This window comes from Panthera pardus, unplaced genomic scaffold (assembly GCF_024362965.1).
Source record: "Panthera pardus isolate Hobbes unplaced genomic scaffold, ASM2436296v1 HiC_scaffold_6, whole genome shotgun sequence".
In the NCBI taxonomy this organism is placed as follows: Eukaryota; Metazoa; Chordata; class Mammalia; order Carnivora; family Felidae; genus Panthera; species Panthera pardus.
The window spans coordinates 103,134,826-103,155,482 of record NW_026526991.1 but is presented as its reverse complement, the minus strand read 5'-3'; the positions used below and the strand labels follow the sequence as shown (position 1 = coordinate 103,155,482).

Genomic DNA, 20,657 nt, shown 5'->3' with positions numbered 1-20,657 from the left:
TCCCAAGGGGCCTGTACACTGGTAATCAAACCCACCCCAGGGTCTTTCTCCCAGCAGTGGAAACCATGGGGCAGCTCCCTCTGTCAGCCCCATCTCTGAGCCCTCCGGGAGCCATCTGGTGGAATACCCTGGGGAGAGATGAAGTGAATTGGAGCCCCTCCAGGAGGGCAAAGGAGGCTCGATGCTTTAAACTCTGAGTAGGGGGGAGAGAGAGTGTAGGCGTGGGCTTTGGGTGCTGGGGCCCGTGTTCCCTTCTTGGGACAGCAGATCATGATCCCTGCCAGACCCTCCCAAACCAAATCCAGCTCCTATCTGATAAGGAGGGATGGAATGGGCCTGCGGTTGCTGGCCTAATTGCCACTCAGGATAATGGTCACTTTCCATGCTTGCCAGCCGAGCTGCCCTGTCACTTTAAATCATGGCTGGCAGAGCAGTGACATTCTGGCTCCACTGGAAAGTCTATTCCTTGTGGATCGCTCCCTTAATAAAGGCCAATTAGCCAAAGAGGCAGTGCTCAGTGTGCCTGCTGGAGCAGGAGAAAGGTTGGGGCCGGCCTGCCACGGGTAGGGTGCCGGGTGGAGGCCCTGATTAACCTCCCCTAAGTGGGATCAGGTCTTGGCGGCTTGGCCCCTCACAGACCATTCACTTGCCTCTGGGTGCAGGCAACTGGGTTAAGGCTCTCCTGTCACATCATGTGTTTTTTTACTGGCTTGGCTGTGTTATGAGTTCCTCTGCGGGCTCCCTGGCTCCCTGTTGGTCCATGGTGGCCCAGGACACGGGTCTGTGCACAATCGATGCTGGATGGGCTGCGTGTCTCAGGGGTCTGTGTGGTGCTTTCTGTCTGGAAAGCAAAGTGTGGGAAGTGGGCTGAGGGGTTGAGGGGACCCCAACAGGGTCCAGACAGGTTTGCGCCTGGCCTCTCCAAGCGAGAGACTAGCTAAGCTGGGCAGCAAGAGGCATTTAGAGGCTTCCTGAAGTGCTCAGGTGTGAGGCATCAGGCTGTCTCCCCAGAGGGCTCCAAGTAGGCCTTCGGAGTGGGTCAGGCATGGCTCTGTTTGGGGGAGAGGGGCCTGGTGAGACCCCAGAGCATGGCCATGAAGGAATGAATGCCGGCTCCGTGTTCACTTCCTTTCCAAAGCATTAAAAATTAAACTTCCTTGTCTTAATATCTATTTTTAAATCGTGTCAGAGCCAGCACTGGTGTCAATCAAGAGGGGGCGGGGTGGAAGAGGAGAGAAAGGAGAGAGTCCCAGCTGAAACAGGGTGCATGCTGTCGCTGCCTTGAGGAAATGGCCATGGTTCTGCCCTCCATTTGGCTGGCCTGCCAGTGGAGAGCACAGAAAACTGCACTGACCTCTTCTGAGGATGGGGGGCCTCGCCCTCCCCGTGCTGTGCCTCCATGTGCCTGACTGCCCTTGGCTGAACTTGGCAGCGGGCTCTGGGGCTTGCTGGGCTGTTGGGGTCCCAATCGAGCCCATTCACTCATGCCACAACTATTTACTGAATGCTTGCTGCGTGCACAGGAGCCTCTAGTTGGTGAGAACAGGCTGACTGGGCTTGCATAGAGCAGATCAGCTTTCTCGGGCCAGGAAGTCGTGGAATCGGGAGGTCATCAGCCTGTCCTCCACCAAGCATTTGAACACAGGGCTACCGAGGCAGGGGTCAGAGCTGGGCCCTCTCCCCCTCCCCAGCGTTCTAGGGAGGGACAGCAGCAGGTCTGGACCCAGCCTCCAGGTGGCCTGGCTTGACTTGTCCTTTTGTCTCCCCGCCCCCGCATGATGGCTGTCTGACTCTCCCTCTCTAAAATGTTTGTGTCCATCAGAAATAAAGGGGAGGAAAAAAGTCTGAGTTTCCTTTAGGAGTTTTCTAGTTTAGAAAAAAGAACTAGTGAAATATGTATCTTTTTCCGTTTCTTCTGAGAGGGCTGACAGGATGCACTGTGGCTAGTGTGTACTGCATGCATTTGTTGAGCACCTGCTGTAAGCCAGGCCCTGGAGCTACTCAGAGGCCGGGGGAGGAGTCAGGCACTTATGTGACAAACAATTATAGTAAACAGTTGCAGTTCTGAGCAGTAGGTGTTCAGTAGAGTTACTTAATAGAATAATTGATACTGCTTAGTAGAGAAAAGATACAAAGATAACCGAGTAGAACCAGTGACACCTGGCTTTTGAAGGATGGAGAAGAGTGTGCTGGATCGATGAGGGTGGGGTTCCAGGCCCAGATAGAGGTGGAGAGAGGTAGACTCGAGTTGATCCAGAGCCGTGCCCGGGAGAGCTTGCAGCCCAGGGGAAGAGACACAGAGCCTCCTGCACACGTGAGATGGGCTGAACCCAGAGAAACAAAGGCTGGTGTCTGCCTGGGTGGTGCTGGTTGAGAACAGCTTCCAGGGCAGTGAGTGAGGCGTGGGTTCTGAGGAGGAGGTGGCCCTGCCCTGCTGTGGCGTGTGCACCAGTGTCTGTGGACGCTCTTCACTTTGTCCCTAGGGCCTGGAGGAAAGGGCTGTTTTGTTTTTCCGACAGTGAGCACCATGACGGGTCTTGCTGTGTGATTCAGGCCGCAAGCTGTTGCTGTAGGTAATCCAGCTTACAGAGATGCCCCTGTCCTCTCCCCCCTTCCGGCCTCTCCCTTCCAGCTGCGATGTGCCCGCTTATTTGGTTCCAGTTAGGAAGCTTTGAAGCTGAGCTAAACCCGTCGGGCAGAGTTAAGTCTTCTGAGCCAGCTTTGTCCCTGCTCACATTTGAAAGCTAATCTGCCAGCAGAAGTGGGGGGTTGGGGCAGGGATGTTGCAAATGGCACGTGAGCCCGAGGGTGAGCAGATCTGTGGCTGGGGTGGGGTGCAGGGCAGGGCAGAGATCAGGTTCACCCCCTACCCTTCTCTAGCTAGTCATGGGGCTTCGGGTGATATCTGAAATATCTTTTCAGGTAGTGAGTCTGTGCTTCCACGGGGAGGGGTTCTGCCTTCTCTTCCCTTGGGCCCCAGCAAGCTTTGAAGGCTCTGAGGAGTCCTGGAGAAGCCCTTGGAAGGGAAGGCTGCGGGGTTTCAGAGCTTCTTCCTTGTGTTGGGTGGCTTAGTGCACTGGTGCGTGTGGGGGTCCCGTTTAGTGGCTGTTGGAGGGTGACTGGCCGAGGAGAACAGAGACGTGGCTTCTGTCTGCTTTGGTGGTTCTTCACTAGGATACAGATTCAAATCAACCAGATACCTTTTTACATGAACAGTGGCTGTGTCCCCTGCCCGCCCCCCCCCCCCCCCACCTCCCCGCCTCCCATTCACTGACCTACTGAGTCAGAGTCTCCAGGAACGGGTCCTGTGTTTTGGAGGTGCCTGGATTTCCTCATGCTTGACAGTATCAGCTATCTTCCAGGGCTGTGATGAGGCCCAGCTGAGGCCATCTATGTGTCCTGGAGGGATCCTGCTTAGCAGGATGCCACCATGCTGGACATAATGCCTAGCAGCTGCCGTTATGGTTATATTACTATCACTGCGCTTCATTCGGTGAGAGCATGTGAACAGGTAACCCCTCTAACAGAGTCACACGCCCTGGGGCTAGAGTGACAGAGGTGGGCAGGGCTTTGGAGCCCTGCAAGGGGCCCCAGGTATCTCCTTAGGCTGGGGAGCATTCAGAGTGTCTTCTGATCATAGGGATATGTGGGGTAGAAATGGAGAAGCCGGGAGGTTCAGGCAGGTCTGTTGGGATGGAGGGTGGGAGTGGAAGGCAATGGAGGAGGGGTGCGGTGTGGTCTCAGACCCCAGGGCTGGCAGCCGCACTTGCCACACTCACTGTACACTTACCTCTGGCCTTCCCAGGTGGGGCGGCCCACACCCTTCTGCTTCCCTTTGTCGCTGGCATGGTGAATCAGGCCGGGAGCCGGCCAGCTGGGCCGGTGGTTGTATTGCAGGGTCTCTAAGGGCCTTCTGCCCTGGCTGCTCAGAGGACAGGTCACTCAATGTTGGACTCTGCTGGCTGGGCAGTTGGCCTGTGACCTGAGCAGATGAGCGGCTCTAGGTCCAGGTCACTTGACTAACCGGAAAAACAGTCACTGAAAACAGTTTTCTTCAAATTGTGGAATAAATCATATGTAAATGCATATAGTTTAAAACAATTACATGAGGAACACATACCCATGTGTTCCTTAGCTTAAGAAATAAAACACTATGGGGCGCCTAGGTGGCTTGGTCGGTTAAGTGTCCGACTTCGGCTCAGGTCATGATCTCATGGTCTGTGAGTTCGAGCCCCGTGTCGGGCTCTGTGCTGACAGCTCAGAGCCTGGAGCTTGTTTCAGATTCTGTGTCTCCCTCTCTCTCTGCTTCTCCCCTGTTCATGCTCTGTCTCTCTCTGTCTCAAAAATAAATAAATGTTAAAAAAAAATTAAAAAAAAAAAGAAATAAAACACTTGCTCTACCCACAAAGCCTCTGTGTGCCCCTTCCTGAGTGTGCCCCCAACCTGTCCCCTGGAGAGAACCAGGATCCTTAAATTTTGTGTTAGGTCTATTTCTTTGTGGTTTTTCCACATACGTAAACATCCTTGAACACCACATCATTTGGTTTGGCTTGTTTTTAAACTTTTGATAGATGGAATCATCTGAATTTTTAAGACTTCAGTGTTGTGTTTATTGATTCATTTGTGTTGATATGTGTGGCCATCATCCACTTATTTTTATTGTTCTAAAGTATTCCATTATCATTCTTCTGATAATAAGCATTTGGATTATTTCCTTTTTTAAAAACATGCTTCTGTGAACATTCTCGTACAAGGCTCCTGGTGTGCATAGGCCAGGGTTTCTCAGCTCAAACCACAGGTGACTCACCTACATCCAGACAGTCGTTGACAATGTATGTGAATGTTCTGGAAGCATCAAATTGCTATAAAGTTCCGAAGTATTAAGCATTTCCATGGACCAGAGTTGCAGGAGAACTGCTTTAGGGTACATAGCAAGGAGTGGAATTGCCAAGTTTTAGGATTTGCACATTTCAGCTTTTCCAGATAATGCCACATTGTTCTCCAAAGTGGATGTATCGTTGACACTTCCACCAGTGGAATGTCAGTTGACAATGGGAAGTTTTGGCATTCTCCAATACCGTGGGTGTAAAATGCTATCTTATGTCTTAAATTTTCATCTCTCTGATTACTAGTGAACATCCTTTCATAGGTTTATTAGCCATTCTTTTCTGTGAATGCCTGTTTTATGTTTTTGTACATTTTTCTATTGAATTGCTTGCTTGTTCCTATTTTTTAGGAGTTTTACTATGTTTTGGATGCTAATGTGTTGTCTATTAAGTGCCACAAACACAGTCTATATCTTCCAGTTTATAGCTTAGCTTTTCACTTTCTTCATAGGGCCTTTTGAGAGGAAGAAATCCTTTATTATAATATAGTCAAATGTATTAGTCTCTTTTCTTTGTTAGATTGTACTTTTTACATATTGTTCAAGAAATACATAGTATCTTATGGATCTCTTTGCATCGCTTGTAATAGGACCGTGCTTGTCATAACATAATAGGCATTCATGAATTTTTTAATGAATGAGTGAATGATTAAAGGTGACAACCTGTATTTATTTCTGTAAGTTTTTCTTTTAACGTTTAAGTCTTTATTATGTCTGGCATGCGTATTTCCATGTGGTGTGAGGTAGGGCTCAGTTTCTTTCTTCCCCATATACAAATCAGTGGTCCTGCCTCCAGTGATTGGCTAGTCTTACTTTCCCCTCAGATGAGTCATGCCAACTGTGCCGTTTCCATGGCACTATTTATCCCTGTGCCACATTGTCTTAATTACTATAGCTTTTTAATAAGTCTTGATCTCTGGTAAGGCAAATCCTCTTATCTGATGTTTTTTCAAGAATGTTTTGGCTGTTCTTGGCCCTTTGTCCTTTTGCATAAATTTTGGACAGTTTGATTAGTTTCACCAAAAATCAATCAATCAGTCACCTCTTCTCCCCACCCTCCCTCATGCAAGCCCTATTGGTAGTTGGATTGGCTTTGCATAGAGTCTGTTGATCAATTTGGGGAGAATTACTATTTTTTAATTTCCAGTTATGAATATAAATTGTATTCTAGGCATGTATTTCTATTCATGGACATGGTATACTTCATATATTAGGCCTTCTTTAATGTCTTTCTGTAAAGTCTCATAGTGTTCTCCATGAAGCTCTTACACAGCTTTTGTTATGTCGAGACTTTTGGTCTTCCGTCCTTTAACACCACCCCTTCCTCCCCTCAGAGTCCAGCAGAACTCTTATGTACACGAGGATGGAGAAGGGAGCACCTTCCAGCCACTCCTCCTCACGGTGTAGTGGGGCTGAGCAGTTGGCCAGGTGCTGTGCTGGACACTTCCCTAACTTACTCTGTTACCTTATCTGCCCTCCACAGCACCTGATGAGGAGAGGTAGGTTTATACTCATTTTGCCTCCGAGGAGTTGGAAGCTCTGGCAGGTTAGGGATTTTTGCCCCAGATCACTAAGCTGGAAAGTGACAGAACTGGGATTTGAACCTGGGTTCAGAGCCCATATTCTTTTTATGACTAACTCTGGGAGGTCATCCTGATCCAGCTCTTTCCTCTGTTAACTTCAGATTGTGTTTTTCTTGGATCTGTGCTTCCAATTTGGTGCGGTGCAACCCTGCGATAACAGGACCAGTGTTATGCATATTTGGATGTGACCCCTTGGTGATTTGTGCCTTCCCTCCCCCAGTCCCAGCCCCAACAGAAATGGGTCAGGAGATGACCACCTAGTGATTGTCAGGGCCTTTCTCAGATTAGTGGGTAGTCAGTTGTGTACAGTCTAGGTTTCATGATCTGTTTTTGTGCTTTTTATGCGAGTGCCCCAGAATGAAGACTGTTTTCTTCACAGCTTCCCAAAAGCATGACCCTCCATTGTGCTATTAAATATTTCAGATTCTACTCATCTCATCATGGCAGGGTTTACTGTTCTTCCTTTTTTTTGAGAAGGAGAGAGAGGGGGAGAGAGAGTGCAAGCAGGGGAGGGGCAGAGAGAGAGGGGGACAGAGGATCCAAAGCGGGCTCTGTGCTGACAGCAGCAAGCCCCATTTGGGGCTCAAACTCATGAACCATGAGATCATGACCTGAGCCAAAGTCCGACGCTCGACCAACTGAGCCACCCAGGCCCTCTGGCAGGGTTTACTGTTCTAACCATATGGCCCTGCTTTTATATTTTGTATCTTGTTCCCCCACTCTGCTAGCATCTTCTAGGAACTTGAAATCCTTGCAGCTACCTCGAGTGGGCAGTGGTACCCCTGTGTAGATGAGGACACTGAGGCTAAAGGCATTGTCATCCAAGGCCATGAGCAGGAGGAGGGGGGCGTGAGGGGCCTTCATCTTATCATCTGTGCCTTGCTTGCTCATGATTGGTGCTCAGTAAATGTGTGTTGGTCTGTGGTCTGGCTGAACGGCCCAGAAGTGCTAGGTAAAGGGGGCTTGGGTGGGCTCATCATGGGATGCCTTTGGCAGGTGATACCCTTTAAATATGATTGGGGTTTATCTAAAGGAAAGGCCCCATGCTGTGGGGGGAGCCATACTGGCCCCCCACCTGGAGTATCCCGTGTAGCCAAACAGGACCCATACAGCCACACATACTCACTACCTTGGAAGGCGGCTCTGTGACCACCAGCCTTATTGCAGCAAGCCCTTGGTGGGTGTCTCCCTGAGCAGTGGTTTATCAGTGCTTTTTTTATAGCACACACAGCACTCTCCCCCAGGACTCTGGAAAATGCTGTTGCCTCCATTGCATTCATTTCCAGAGGTGCTGTGGACTCATGGGCTTTGGTGCCCTGTGATCTGGTTCTAGGTAGGCCCTGGTGTTGTTTCTTGGTCACTGCGTGATGAGTGATGAGCACTCGAAAAATTCCATCTGTCTCTCTACGCCTCAGTTTCCCTTCCTATTGTGGAGTTAGAAATTTAGTGGGATGGCCTGAGAAATGATTTCTGATGTGAGGGAGAAGTGGGAAGAGCCTGTGAAGGGAAAAGTATGATTAGATTTGTCCTTTGGCAGAAAAGGAGATGAGGAAGTGGGTTTTTAAAAAAATTTTTTTAACATTCTTTTTTTTTATTAATATAATTTATTGTCAAATTGGCTTACATACAAAACCCAGTGCTCATCCCAAGGGCCGTCCTCAATGCCCATCACCCATTTTCCCCTCTCCCCCGCACCCCATCAACCCTCAGTTTATCTCTGTGTTTAAGAGTCTCTTATGGTTTGCCTCCCTCCCTCTCTGTAACTTTTTTTTCCTCCTTCCCCTCCCCCCTGGTCTTCTGTTGAGTTTCTCAGGATCCACATATGAGTGAAAACATATGGTATGTGTCTTTCTCTGCCTGACTTATTTCATTTAGCATAACCCTCTCCAGTTCCATCCACATTGCTACAAATGGCCAGATTTCATTCTTTCTCACTGCCAAGTAGTATTCCATTGAATATATAAACCACATCTTCTTTATCCATTCGTCAGTTGATGGACATTTAGCCTCTTTCCATAATTTGGCTATTGTTGAAAGTGCTGCTATAAGCATTGGGGTACAAGTGCCCCTGTGCATCAGCACTCTTGTATCCCTTGGGTAAATTCCTAGCGGTGCTATTGCTGGATCATAGGTTAGATCTATTTTTAATTTTTTGAGGAGCCTCCGCACTGTTTTCTGGAGAGGCTGCACCAGTTTGCATTCCCACCAGCAGTGCAAGAGGGTTCCTCTTTCTCCACAGGGAGCGGGGTTTAATTGTATTTCTGTGTCAGAGCCTGTGGCTGTATGTGAGGGGAGCTGCCAGCCACCTCAGAACAGAACCCCAAGATGCAACCCTGCTTGAACATGGTGGGCTCGGTCCCGTGCGCCCAACCAGGGGTTCCATGTGGCCCTGCCCACTGCTCGTCCTCCCCCAGGATCAGGGCTGGGGGTGCCCTTTCAGAGTCTTGGGACTGGGACCCCATACGCCAGAGGAGAGACACTTGCCAGTCAAAGCCAGAAGGAATGGGGTTGGGGGCAGTCGAAAGGCGTGTGTCTCTGTGTGAGGAGTCCCTGAGTAGAACGGATTGTGGGACCTAAAGGTTTTTGTTAGGTACATAACTTGTAAGTTCTCAGAGCGCCCCTTTGCCCCAAACACACACAAACAGACACATGTTGACACACATATATACATACGTGTATGTGTGCACGCGTGTATACAGACATACGTAAGACACGTGTACATATAAATGTGTATGAATATACATCATAAATGTTTAGAAATGTTTTTATAGTGTGAATACGTGTCTCTATATTTATATATACAGTTGACCCTTGAACATGGGTTTGAGCTGTGTGGGTCCACAGCAGATATTTTTCCAGTACAATACTGTAAATGTATTTTCCTCATGATGATCTTAATATTTTCTTTTCTCTAGCTTACTTTAACGTAAGAACACAGTATATGATACATACATTTAACATACAAAATATGTGTTGATCAACTGTGTATGTTATCTGTAAAGCTTCTAGTCAACATTAGGCTATTAGTAGTTAAGTTTTGTGGGAGTCAAAAGTTAGGTGCAGAATTTTTTTTTACACATGTGTAAAATACATTTTTATTAATAATAGCATTTTGTTCCATATGGGTAATATTTCTATGAAAGAAAGTAATAACCACAATGTACTGTAATTAATACACCCTGGAAAGACACGTCTCTTAGGAAGATCTTTGAGTTCTGGCAGCATATTTGAATAAGTGTAGATTGATGTACATGCACATTTTTAACTGTGGGGAGATTGGTGTTGTTCAAGGGTCCATTGTAAATGAATATGTCAGTTTAGTTAGATTCCCCGCAAGTGTGTGTGACCTTGGGTGTAAACTGGTATCCTCATTTTAAGCAACCCATTTCCTGGATAGACTGTGGGGCTCATAGATTGCAAGCATCACACACCAACCATGGCAAACTCCAGAACACAGAGACCTGCCTATATATCTCTGTGACCTCGGCCCAGCAGTTGTTTAGCATTTGGCCATGCACCGGCCCAGCTTTCTTTTCCCTTCTGCTCTCTGCACTCCTGTGTTTCTATCTGCGGATCTTTCAGTATCTATGGAGAGACAAGGTTAGCTCACAGGCTAAAAGGAAAGCCAAGCAACAGGCCACACACAAGGACAGAAGCCAGAGCTGCTCTGGGGTGTCGTTACCATGAGGTAACAATGACCCTGGTCATGTCGACTCTGTCAGTTTTTGGCCGTTGGGGCCCACTGCTCAGGAATTGACTTCTAGGATAGAGGGTCTGACTGGTCATGAGCCCATCCTTGGCCAGGGTTGAGCAGAGCACCTTGATTGATGGGACATGGCTGTATGCAGTGGGGAGAAGAGAATTCCCCAAAGGAGAACAGGGGAGCTGACACTAAAAGAAGGGGCAGAGGCAGAAATGGTAGATGTGTGCTAAAGTGTTTGGCCCCCCAAATGCCAGATGCCACTGCTAGGATTTGCTCATCCCCTGGAAGTGTCCTCCCCACCTCCTGGGGAGAGAGGTCAGGAGTAGATGGGGAGGCTGAGACCTCCCCACCCCCATCCAGCAGCTCTTGCTGTGTTTGTGTGGCCATCCTGGCTGCCTGTGTGGGGGAGATTCGGCAACCGTGGGGCTCCTCTGATCTCTCTGTGCCTGGCTGTGTCATCTTGGTATGTCTGAGTTGCTCAGGGGTAGGTAGGTAGGTTGGTTTTCCAGCTTCCCCAGAGCTAAGATGCCTTTGAGGCATCTCCCAGCAAACCATGCATATGGATTCCACTGTGTCAGCCCCTTTCCATGCCCACCCCTGGTGAGTGCCCTTGGGTCTGCTGGAAGGGCCTGCTGATGCTCTAGGGAGGGTGTGCCCACGGTGCTGCGGCTACTTTTCAGCACTGCCCTGGAGTCCTAAGTCCTAAGTCTCTGAATTCCCAAAAATGTGTTCTCCGTGACCAGCCAGTGAGTCTTGAGTTGTGCTTATGGTCTGCTAACCTCATGCTTCACATTGTAGGGGAACAAGAACTCCCTCTGTTCCTGCTCTAGAGAGGCTTGTAGTCTAGCTGGGAAGAGCCAACTACTGTCACAAGGGTGTACAATAAGGCAGTATAGCATGCCACAGGGAGCCCACATGTGCAGTCAGCCAGACCAAGTTTCGTGCATTTTGTGGACATCATCAGTGTGCGACCCGTGGGCTCCCCATCCAGTATTACAAGGCAGTGGGGACTTATTGAATAACTAACGTCAATCAGAGTTCCTGTGCATGGCCTCTCACGTGTAGTGGGCACTTATAAATGGTATATATTCTTACATAATCACATAAACGTGCTTCCTGTTTGCCTTGGCTTCCGGAAAGTGTGAGCTGTGGTAGCCCCAAGTGGTTCCAGTGTAAGGCCAGGTGGACAGGAAGGGCTCTGCGCAAGAGACAGCACTTGAGCTGATCCTTGACAAAAGAATGGTATTCAGCCACACGGTGAGGAGGCGGGATGGCCTTTCAGGCAGGCCTGAATGTGGTCAGCACGATGAGGGCCTGGAGCAGGACCTAGCCCTCAGGCTCCCTGTGGCCATGTGTACAGACCTGATGAATGAGGCTAGCGTGGAGGAGAAGGTGGTCCTCCAACAGGTGCGCATCAGGGCACCTCCCTGGGATGGAAGGGACAGTACGTATTGAGTACCTGCCGTGCCCCGCACGATGCTAAGTGCTGTCCTGACCATGGAGGGCGGTGTCAGGATGTTCATGTCCAGCACCTGCCGTCTGTCTTCTGAGCAGAGCAGGCACCTCAGGGAGTATATGAGGGCAGAGAGGAGAAGACCCGAGGGCCCAGGCGATGGAAGATGTGTGCCTGGGGAGACGGCAGGGAAGGGGCAAGAGGACAGCTAGGCAAAGGGCTTCTGGATGAGCAGAGGGGGTGGTGGGGATGATGGAGGAGGTGAGGGCAGGAAAAATGAGGTGATATTTGAAGCCAGAGAAAGGGGCTAATGCAAGAGAGTTTTGAGCCAGATTGTGGTGGGCAAGGAATTGCTTTGGTAGAGAAGTTTGCTGATCATTGGGGACCCCTTTAAAATCAGTACCTTGGGGGCGCCTGAGTGGCTCAGTCAGTTGAGCGTCCGACTTCAGCTCAGGTCACGATCTCGCGGTCCGCGAGTTCGAGCCCCGCGTCGGGCTCTGGGCTGATGGCTCGGAGCCTGGAGCTTGCTTCCGATTCTGTGTCTCCCTCTCTCTCTCTGCCCCTCCCCCGTTCATGCTGTGTCTCTCTGTCTCAAAAATAAATAAACGTTAAAAAAAAAATTAAAAAAAAAATCAGTACTTTGGGTGGTACCTGGCAGAGTGTAGAGACCGTTGGGTGGAAGGTCTGTGTAGCACCCTGAGGTGTGGAGGACGTGGTGAACCCGGCTGTACTGGCAGGGGGGTCTAAGGAGACTGCGGTGGCTGGCGGAAGGACCCAGAGCCTTCTGTGCTCCATTCACTGAGGGGCAGCCCCCAGTGTGTTCTCTCCAGGAGGTCAGGTGTGTTTTGAGGCCTGACTGTGCCCCCCACCCACTCAAGGGAGGCTTCCCCTGCCTGTGGGCAAGAGCTCATGAGACCCAAATCAGAGTGACAGTGTGTCAGCCTGGGTTCTGGGCCAGAGTTCTGTGATGTCTGAGCCATTTAGGACACCCGCCATGACCGGTCCCTGAGGCCTGGGGGCCTGGTGGGGAGGAAGTTGGGGGACCCTCAGGAGGGTGGTGGTGGGGAGGAAGTTGATGCTGTTGGAAGAGCTGAGCGCACAAGGTGCTTGATTTGTTACCATTTATGGCAGCCAAAGAGAAGGGCGCGAGGCCCCCCTTCCCTCTCTCTGCCTCAAGCCCCCCTTCATCTGCCCCTTTCTCAGCCTGCCTGGTGGGAGGAGGGGAGTCTGTGTGAAAAGTGCGTGTTTCATAAAAGCCGCTCTGTAGAGGGTGGCGGGTCTGAATCAGGAGCTGTAGGAGGAAGATTGACAAGATTCTCGGCACTGCTGATTTCTCTCTTCCTTTTAGGCTGGGGGCTCCTCAGAACTTGTTGGGGGGCAGGGTAGGTTGGATGGCCCCTCCAGCAGCCTGCAAAATTCTGGTGTGTCCAGCCATGGATCCTGCATTTCCTCCCCATTGTAGAAATGCCGGAATCCCGTTTCGCGCAAGACATACACCAGCTAATTCTCAGTTTGCTTTTGGGATGAAGGTGGCAGAGCGGGAAAGAGCAGGGGATGGGGCGCCAACACCTCAGTTCTAGTTCCGGCTGTGTTGCTAACTGGCTGTGTGACCCTGGACAAATTACTCCCCCTCTCTGGGCCTAAGTTCCCACATCTGGACAATGACAGACTTGAACCAGCTCATCTCTGGGGTCCCTTTGGGCTCTGACATCCTGCGTTTTTACACATTTCTTTTGCTCCCTTTGTGTTTTTAAAGAGCTGATGATTCTTGAGATACCTTATTTTCCTTTCCTCACAGTAGCCTTGGTAGAGTGAGGGAACAAGGAGGATTCCTTGTATCTCACAAGTGGGGAAACAGTCCAGAGTGAGGGAGGACCCACCTAGCAGGGCCGGGTGTGTCCTTGGTGTGCTGGAACTCGCTGCCTGAAGCTCACAAAACTGCCCCAGATTCTGCTCTGCCTGGAGGCTCACATGCTGGGTGCAGGCACAGGGGCTCCCGGGTTCCAGACGGAATGTTCCCCAATGGGCTTTGACTCCCTGGACCTTGGTTTCCTTGCTCAGTGGCAGGCAGAGAATCTACCCTGCTTCCCATTTCCCGCCTCAGGGTCGTGGCTGGGTCTGAGCAGGAGATGGGGCCAGCCACAGCAGTCAGCTGGTATTGCCTGGCCCCCATCCCCACCCGAGAGGGCTGTCACCCACCAAGCAGGTAATGAGGGGTGGGCCGCTTTATTAAGCACCCTCACTGCAGGAGAGGAGCTCAGCACCTTGTTTGACACACAGAACTGTCTCGGCTCCCATCCTATTGTTAGAAGCCTTAATTACAATTGTTCCAATTCCGCCCTCCAGCATTCATCATTAGGAAGAGCTTTCTTTTCCCTTCCTGTGTTCCCCTAAGTCCCCTGAACAGTGTCTTCGCTGTTCCCTTGCACCAAGATGCCTCCCGCCTCTATCTCTCCCCTCTTTACCGCCCACCTCTATCTGGGGCAGTCCCAACACCAGCTGCCTCCCTGCCCCGTGGCCCTACCTTGTGCCCCCAGCTGCCACCCTTTGAGAAAACAAACAGCAGTCCCACCAACCCCACTAAACTCAAGGCTCCAAGCTGGGGATGCTGTCCCTTCAATGGGCTGCTTAATCATGAATTCAGGAACCGGTCTGCCCCTCCCCTTGCGGTGTGAGGGTCAGCAGGGTGGGTGTCCTCAACTGGAGAGCGCACACATTGGGTGCTCTTTGCCGTCTCCGGCTGTATCTCCCCTTCTGGCCCAGAGCCCCTGGGCCTGTCCTTTACTCTGACTTTGTTAGAAGGCCCCTGGGGCAGCATGGAAAAAGCCTGTACCAGGAGTGTGGGTGCCCCTCACAGCTCTGCCACGGCTCCCCTTGTGACGATCTCTGACTTCAATTTCTCATCTGTAAAATGGGGATAAACCTGAATACTTGGCTGGCCAACCGGTCAAGGAACCTGTCAAAGAACTGTCAGGCGGGTACATTGAGACAGTCCTCTGAAGTCTGTGTAGGGTGGCGCTCTGTAAATTGGGATTACTGTGTCGTTTCTTTTTGTTAACGCCCATCGCTCTCTGTGTCTGTTTCTGCCACCACCTTCCTGCCTTCCCGTTTCCGAGTGGGCCGTAAAGTTGCACAGTGGTTTGTTCCCGGACATATTTCTCCATCCAGGTGGCCACCGTACGTGTGTGACTAAAGCGCGTGATTCCGGCTCCTGCAGGCTGCCTGCCAAGGCATCCCACCATACTTGACGCCCTGGCAAGCCCACTCATGACTGTCCAGGGAGTGTGGTGGCAGGAGGGGGCCCCTTCCAGCGTTCCCAAAGTTCTGTAGCAGGTCAGTGCGGAGAAAATGGCTTGTCTGGGTAGGAACTACAAATGCCCCTCCAGATTCATCTAGGACTGCTCTGTGTGGCTTGTTCAGGCTCGTTCCTTTGGTTAGGGGTTCACTAAGATGACCTGTGTCTCCAGATCACAGAGAGCTGGTTTCATTTTCTCAGTGGCTGATCCGTCAGACCCACTGCGTACCCTGTCCGTTGCCTTGCCCTTTCTCAGGGCTGTGGTGTCCTCAGCTCTGCCAAGGAAGAATCTTGTGCTGGCCGGGGATCTTCTGGGGAGGCCCTTCCCCCACTGGCCTGTGGGGCTGGTCTCTGAGCCTGTAAGTCTGGCACTTTGATTGACAGGAGTTTGAGCGAATTTGCTTGGGCTTATCTGCCCTGTGGGGATACTCAAGCCAGGCCAATCATCCTCTGAGGGACAAAGCCTACTGGTTTCTGCTTTAAGCATGGAGATGTGGAAGTAGGTTTTGGGGGCAGGGCACGAGCAGAGTGCTCACATTCACCCACATCACTGTGGATGCACACCGAAGATGTGAGCAGTTCCTTTGCTTCCGCCAGAGATGTCTACCCCCACCCACCCCACGCTCAGCCTGGTTAAGGCGAGTCGGCCTGGAGGCAAGGGTCTGGGCAGCTTCAGTCCTCCCTGTGATCAGTATTGTATACTGTCTCCCAAAGGACATTTTCTCCTCGGGGAGGTTTACCAGAGTGTCAACAGCCTTATTTTGCTTTTAGGGAGACTGAGTTGTAGAGAGAGAAGGGGTTATATTGAAGGCCCAAGTCACATGGGGAATAAACAAAGCCTTCTTGGCTGTCATGGAATGCACTGGAACCCAGAGTGCCCGAGTGGGCATGGTAACCCATTTGAATTACGTGTAGTCAGGATGTGGCCTGGCTTCCAGGCTACGTGGACCCTTCTCAGCTTCCCAAGTAGACTTGTGGGCTGGTTTCTCCACAGAACTGCAGGTGTCCTGGGGAAGTGTGCACTTCCTTTGCCAAGGCCCTGACCTCCAGCCTTTGGACACAGACACCCGTGGCCCCTTGCTTCTGTCTGGGCCTACCATAGGCTCCCAGGACCCTTGTGAAATTCCAGGCCAGGCCATTACCTGAAGGGCCCACCATCTTGGGGAAGGCAAAGCTGCCAGAGTGGACTTCTGAACGTGGTTAGAGAAAGGGCTGGAGAAAGTGGGGAAGGGGGCAGAGGGCTGAGAGACACCTCTCAGAGGGCAGCCTCTTGCCTTGCTATTTATATTTAATTTACTAGAGTATTTTTCCTTGTCTTTTTCTGTTTGGTGTTCCCAAACTTCTCTTCACACCTCTCTCCCTTCCAGGTTCCCTTCACCTCGCTGTATTTAGGAGATGACTAAGTAGACGAACCTTCCACACTGCCCCTGACTTGATGCCTCCTGACATTGAATGCTGGGACTGAGGAGGGAGGGCACACCTGGGAGCCCTTCTGGGGAGGCAGTCATAGGTCCCCTGATGGAGATGTCCACGGACTCAGTCGGAGGTTGGACTTAGCTTCTGCATTCTAGGTGATGGGAGAAGGAAGGTGGGGGAGGAGTAAAAACAACACCACACCCAGCACCTGAAGTCCCTGATGACTGTCTGTCTGCATCACTGAGGCACCAGTGAGGGGCCTGGTCTTTGAGTGTGGCGGACGGCCTGGTCTTTGAGAGGAGAGTGGTCTTTGAGAGGAGAGGAGAGTGAGGGGTAAGCCTCGCTCCAGACACTGTGCTCCTGTGCAGACATGTTTCTCTCCCTTTCACTTATGTCAGGAAATCGGAAGAGGTCTTTTCCTTTGGGAGGGGAGATGAAAATCAGACCCCACAGAGACTAATTGCCCCTGGCTTCAGCCGCCCCTGTCTGCATCCCTGTAGCCACCCTTCACTCCTGCCTCCCAGCATGCGATTCCCTGCCCCTTCCCTTCTGCCAGGCTTCTCAGGCTGCCTGGTTTGGGAAGTGAAAGGTAATATGTGTAAAGATCACTGGCTCTGGAGGCAGTGCGTTTGTCTCTTGGCATTACTGTTTACTATTTGTATGGACCTGACAAGATGCTTAACTCTTTGAGCCTTGACCTCCTCATCTGTAAAATGGGACAATAATAGGTCCACTCTCTAGGTTGGTTCATGGAGTAATGGAAGCACTGAATGAAGAGGGTTTAGCCCATTGTATGGTATGTGATGGGTGTCTTCAGGTCAGGTGAGGCTCGTATGGACAGCTGATGCTGGCTGGGGTAGTGTAGCCATATTCCTTGGCAGAGCGAAATAGGGAACATGTGTTCAGAATTAGGGTGTAGGTGTTTTGTTTCTGTTCTCAGCCCCCACTTCCTCAGCTGGGCCCTTATTTTCTCTAGGCTTTGTTTTGGCTTTCTCCTCAGTGGAATGAGGCAAGTCATTCGGTCCCTCTCGCCCCTTCCCCCTCCCCCAGCCTCCTGCAGGGCAGGGAGAGATGGACAGATGAGGAACGGGTTCCCAGCTGCTGAGTGCTTGGAGCTCTCTCAGCCAGAGATGGGGGAGAAAATCGAAGGTGGGCTGTTCTATGCTTTTAGGATGGTCTCTAGGGACACAATGTTTAAACTAGAGTTGAAACCTCTTACTGAGCTCACAAAAGAAGGCCCTGGAGGAGGCCCCTGGGGTCTGCATTAGCCAGACCAGCCAGGGACCTGGGTGGGCAGAGATGTCCCACCTGGCCTTGCTGGTGGGGCCGAGGCATGCCTATGGGGAGACTGGGTGCCCCACTTAAGAAAGACAAAAGCAGAACCTAAGCAGGGAGACGGAGAGGAAAAGGAATAAGGGGAACAAAAGGAAAAGGCGCAGGGACAGCTGGAGGGGCGGGGCAGACGCGGGCAGAGAGCCTCAGGTAGCCAGCTCCAGGGGCTGAGCCTGCCTGTCCCTTCCTCTCCGCAGTGATTAAGACATCGCCAGCTGCCTGTGTTCTTAGCTCCGCTGGCTCTCCGCTGCCAATAACAAATGCATCTGGCTGGAATCTGGGTCATTAAAAAAACAACCTGATATTTCTCTTCTTCCTTCACCCCCTGGCAATCCATGTCCTGGAATATAGCTGGGACCCCCAAAGGAAGGATCCAGAGGCACAGGGAGCCAGGGTGGGCGTGTTGGCTGTCAGGGCCACTCAGCCAGACAGACAGCCACCCTTCCTGGCTGTCTAGGTTCTGTTGTTGCGAAGCACGGGCCTTAAATGGAGAGTGATGTGCTGGGGACAAGGATTTTACAGGTGGTTTTCCTTCCTGTTGGCAGGCCAGGGGGCAGATGGTCTAGTGGCTGTGGTGGGGACATGAGCCCAGAGTCACAGCCTCAGTTTGACGATGATCTAATGAGATTCCTTAGTCTCTCTGGACTCACTTTGTTTCCACTGTGAACACTGACCGTGACACACAGCCTGCCCCAGGGGGTTGTTGAGGGGGGAGAGCAGGGAATGTCCCAGCACAGCACACAAGGAAGGATAGCTCCTGCTACTTTGTCTCCATTATTATTGTCATTATTATTATTATCATTATTATGTTGCCTCTGTTGAGTAGCACCTACAGAGGGAACTGCATTTATTCAACCGCAGTGCCTGTGTTGGGTTGGGCACCTGACCAAGACTGACCTTCAGGAGAATGGAGGGACACTTGTCCATACCTCTCATGCCAGGAGCAAAGGATCAGCTGGACAGGTAGCTCTCTTAAACTGAGACCTCTTCTAAGACTCTAAAGTTTTGTATATTTCACTCTGGCTTTAGGAATATAGAGGAGTAGGGACAAATGGAGGGAAGGTAGAAGGGATGATTTAAATAGAGGGAATAAATCAAGGAAGTTTCTTGGACTAGGCCTGAATCTAGTTATCTGTGCAGCCCCCACTTCTGGGAGCTCACCTGTGCTGGGCTGTGGTCTGAGCGCCTCGCCTCCCTTGTCCCTTATCTGGTTGATTCCAGAGCCTTCCTTGCTCCTAACCACCAAATAGGTTTCCCCTGCTATCCAAAAGTAGAGTTGTCCTATGAAACCTTTCACAAGCAGAAATGGTGTAAAGTGAAGAAGCAATTACCATTAATTTATATGGAAATAATTTTTGAGCATTCCCAGATACAAAAAATAACCTCTCTTAGGCTTTTCTGATACCTTAAGGCACATCTAGCTAACAGAGGCACAAAATAAGTGGAGATAAAGCACAGATGCTCACAGATACAGTTCAAAGCTATGGCAGCTTGGTGCTGAGACGCTGAGTATAGTTTCCAGGGAAAGAACTCGGTGGGGCCACTCTCACAGCTCAGGGTGTGTGCCACCTCTATAATGGCTGGCTGCAAAACAAACGCTGAGTGGTATTTTTGCTCTGTGTGTGTGTGTGTGTGTGTGTGTGTGTGTGTGTGTGTGTATGTGTGTAAAGTGAAAATCCTCTTCGGATTTCTTTCAGCCAGCGAAAACAGGTATTAATGTACATCTTGTGTAAAAGTGGCACAGTGCAAAGTTTCAGGAAAGTAGGGGGATACCTGCATTGCCTTTTCTGTTCCAGGCTGGTAATAGACCAAGGAAGTATGACTCCGAGTAAAGCTGCCAGGATCAGCAAACCCGGGGTGTCGCCCCACATGCTCTCCAGTGGGTCTGGGGTGGGAGGGTGGCACCTCGCTGGTAGACTGCGGGCCTCATGGTTGGGAACCCACGTGACAGGTGCCCCTGCCCCAGGGGCTGAGCCTCACTTCGTCCATCCCTCCAGGAGAACACGCTGTGTCACAGAGTAGCTCAGCAAATGTGGGCAGAGGTGTTTCTTTGGAGTAGCCAGAGGTGATGCTTTTGTTGATAGGCTTAACCTGGGCCGTTTCCTGGGGAGTGGGAAGTATGGGGGATATCTGCAGAAGAAACTGGTATTGATGTGTTTTCCTTGGACGGGCAGGAGGGCCCAAGCGCAGAGCTTAGCGCTGCTCTCCTGGCCTGTGGGGGACATTCCTAGTCTGCCTGGTGGAGCTGTCTCAGTATGAGGCAACGGTGGCACACCAGGCCATGAGCCGAGGGGCCTCAGGTGGGAAGGGCAGGCCGTTTCCGGGTTCTGCTCTTCAAAGGACAGGGCCTTGCTGGTCATAGATCTTAGATGAGGGATGCACTGGCCTTTTCCTGTGAGACGGTTCTTGACTCTGGAGCCATCCTTCACCCGTTGCTCTTTTCCAAAGATTCAAAGAGATATTTCAAGTTACCTTTTATGGCTCTGGGGCAAGGAGAGCTCTGGAGACTTGGTATCAGGTCGACCTTTTGCAGGCTTGCTGGCTCTCGATGGGTGGGGGAGGGGAGAGAGAAGCCTGGGGATGAGGGGACTAGTTTACCACCATGAACACACAGTCAGAGCTTTCCAGGGCTCCCTTCACTGTTGGTGGTGGGAGGATGATCTCTTGTTAGGACCGCTCTCTAGATTTTTCACTGTCTCCTTTGCTAGCTCTTCCCCTTGTTTGTTCATTCATTTAAACACCTACTTGCTCCGGGAAAGACAAAAACAGGGATGGAACATAGTCCCTACCTTGTCATACTAGACTGCCTTGACATATTGAGACATTATTTTGTATTAAAGAGAAATATTAAATCTACTTGAGCACCTAATCGAAGCCTTTCTTTTGACACCATAAAATGTGTGGTTGAAAGAACCCCGAACGAGAGTATATTGGAAAGAAAGTGAGCAGCTGTCTCAGGTGCTCTGTTATGAACACATTTCCTTGGAGCT

At 50.8% G+C, this 20,657-nt stretch overlaps 1 protein-coding gene across 9 annotated transcripts in view; it reads left to right on the top strand.

Moving 5' to 3' along the window:
* The window catches only part of TSPAN9 (tetraspanin 9), a 205,293-nt gene that overhangs the window by 122,418 nt on the left and 62,218 nt on the right, over positions 1–20,657 (top strand). For 5 of the 9 annotated variants that reach the window (XM_053895000.1, XM_053895001.1, XM_053895002.1 and 2 more), the window contains one exon: positions 18,529–18,630. The exons of the other annotated variants lie outside the window; for them this stretch is intronic. In XM_053895000.1, the coding sequence (XP_053750975.1) occupies positions 18,529–18,630 (102 nt within the window). The remainder of the gene's footprint in view (positions 1–18,528; positions 18,631–20,657) is intronic. 9 annotated transcript variants of the gene reach the window in all.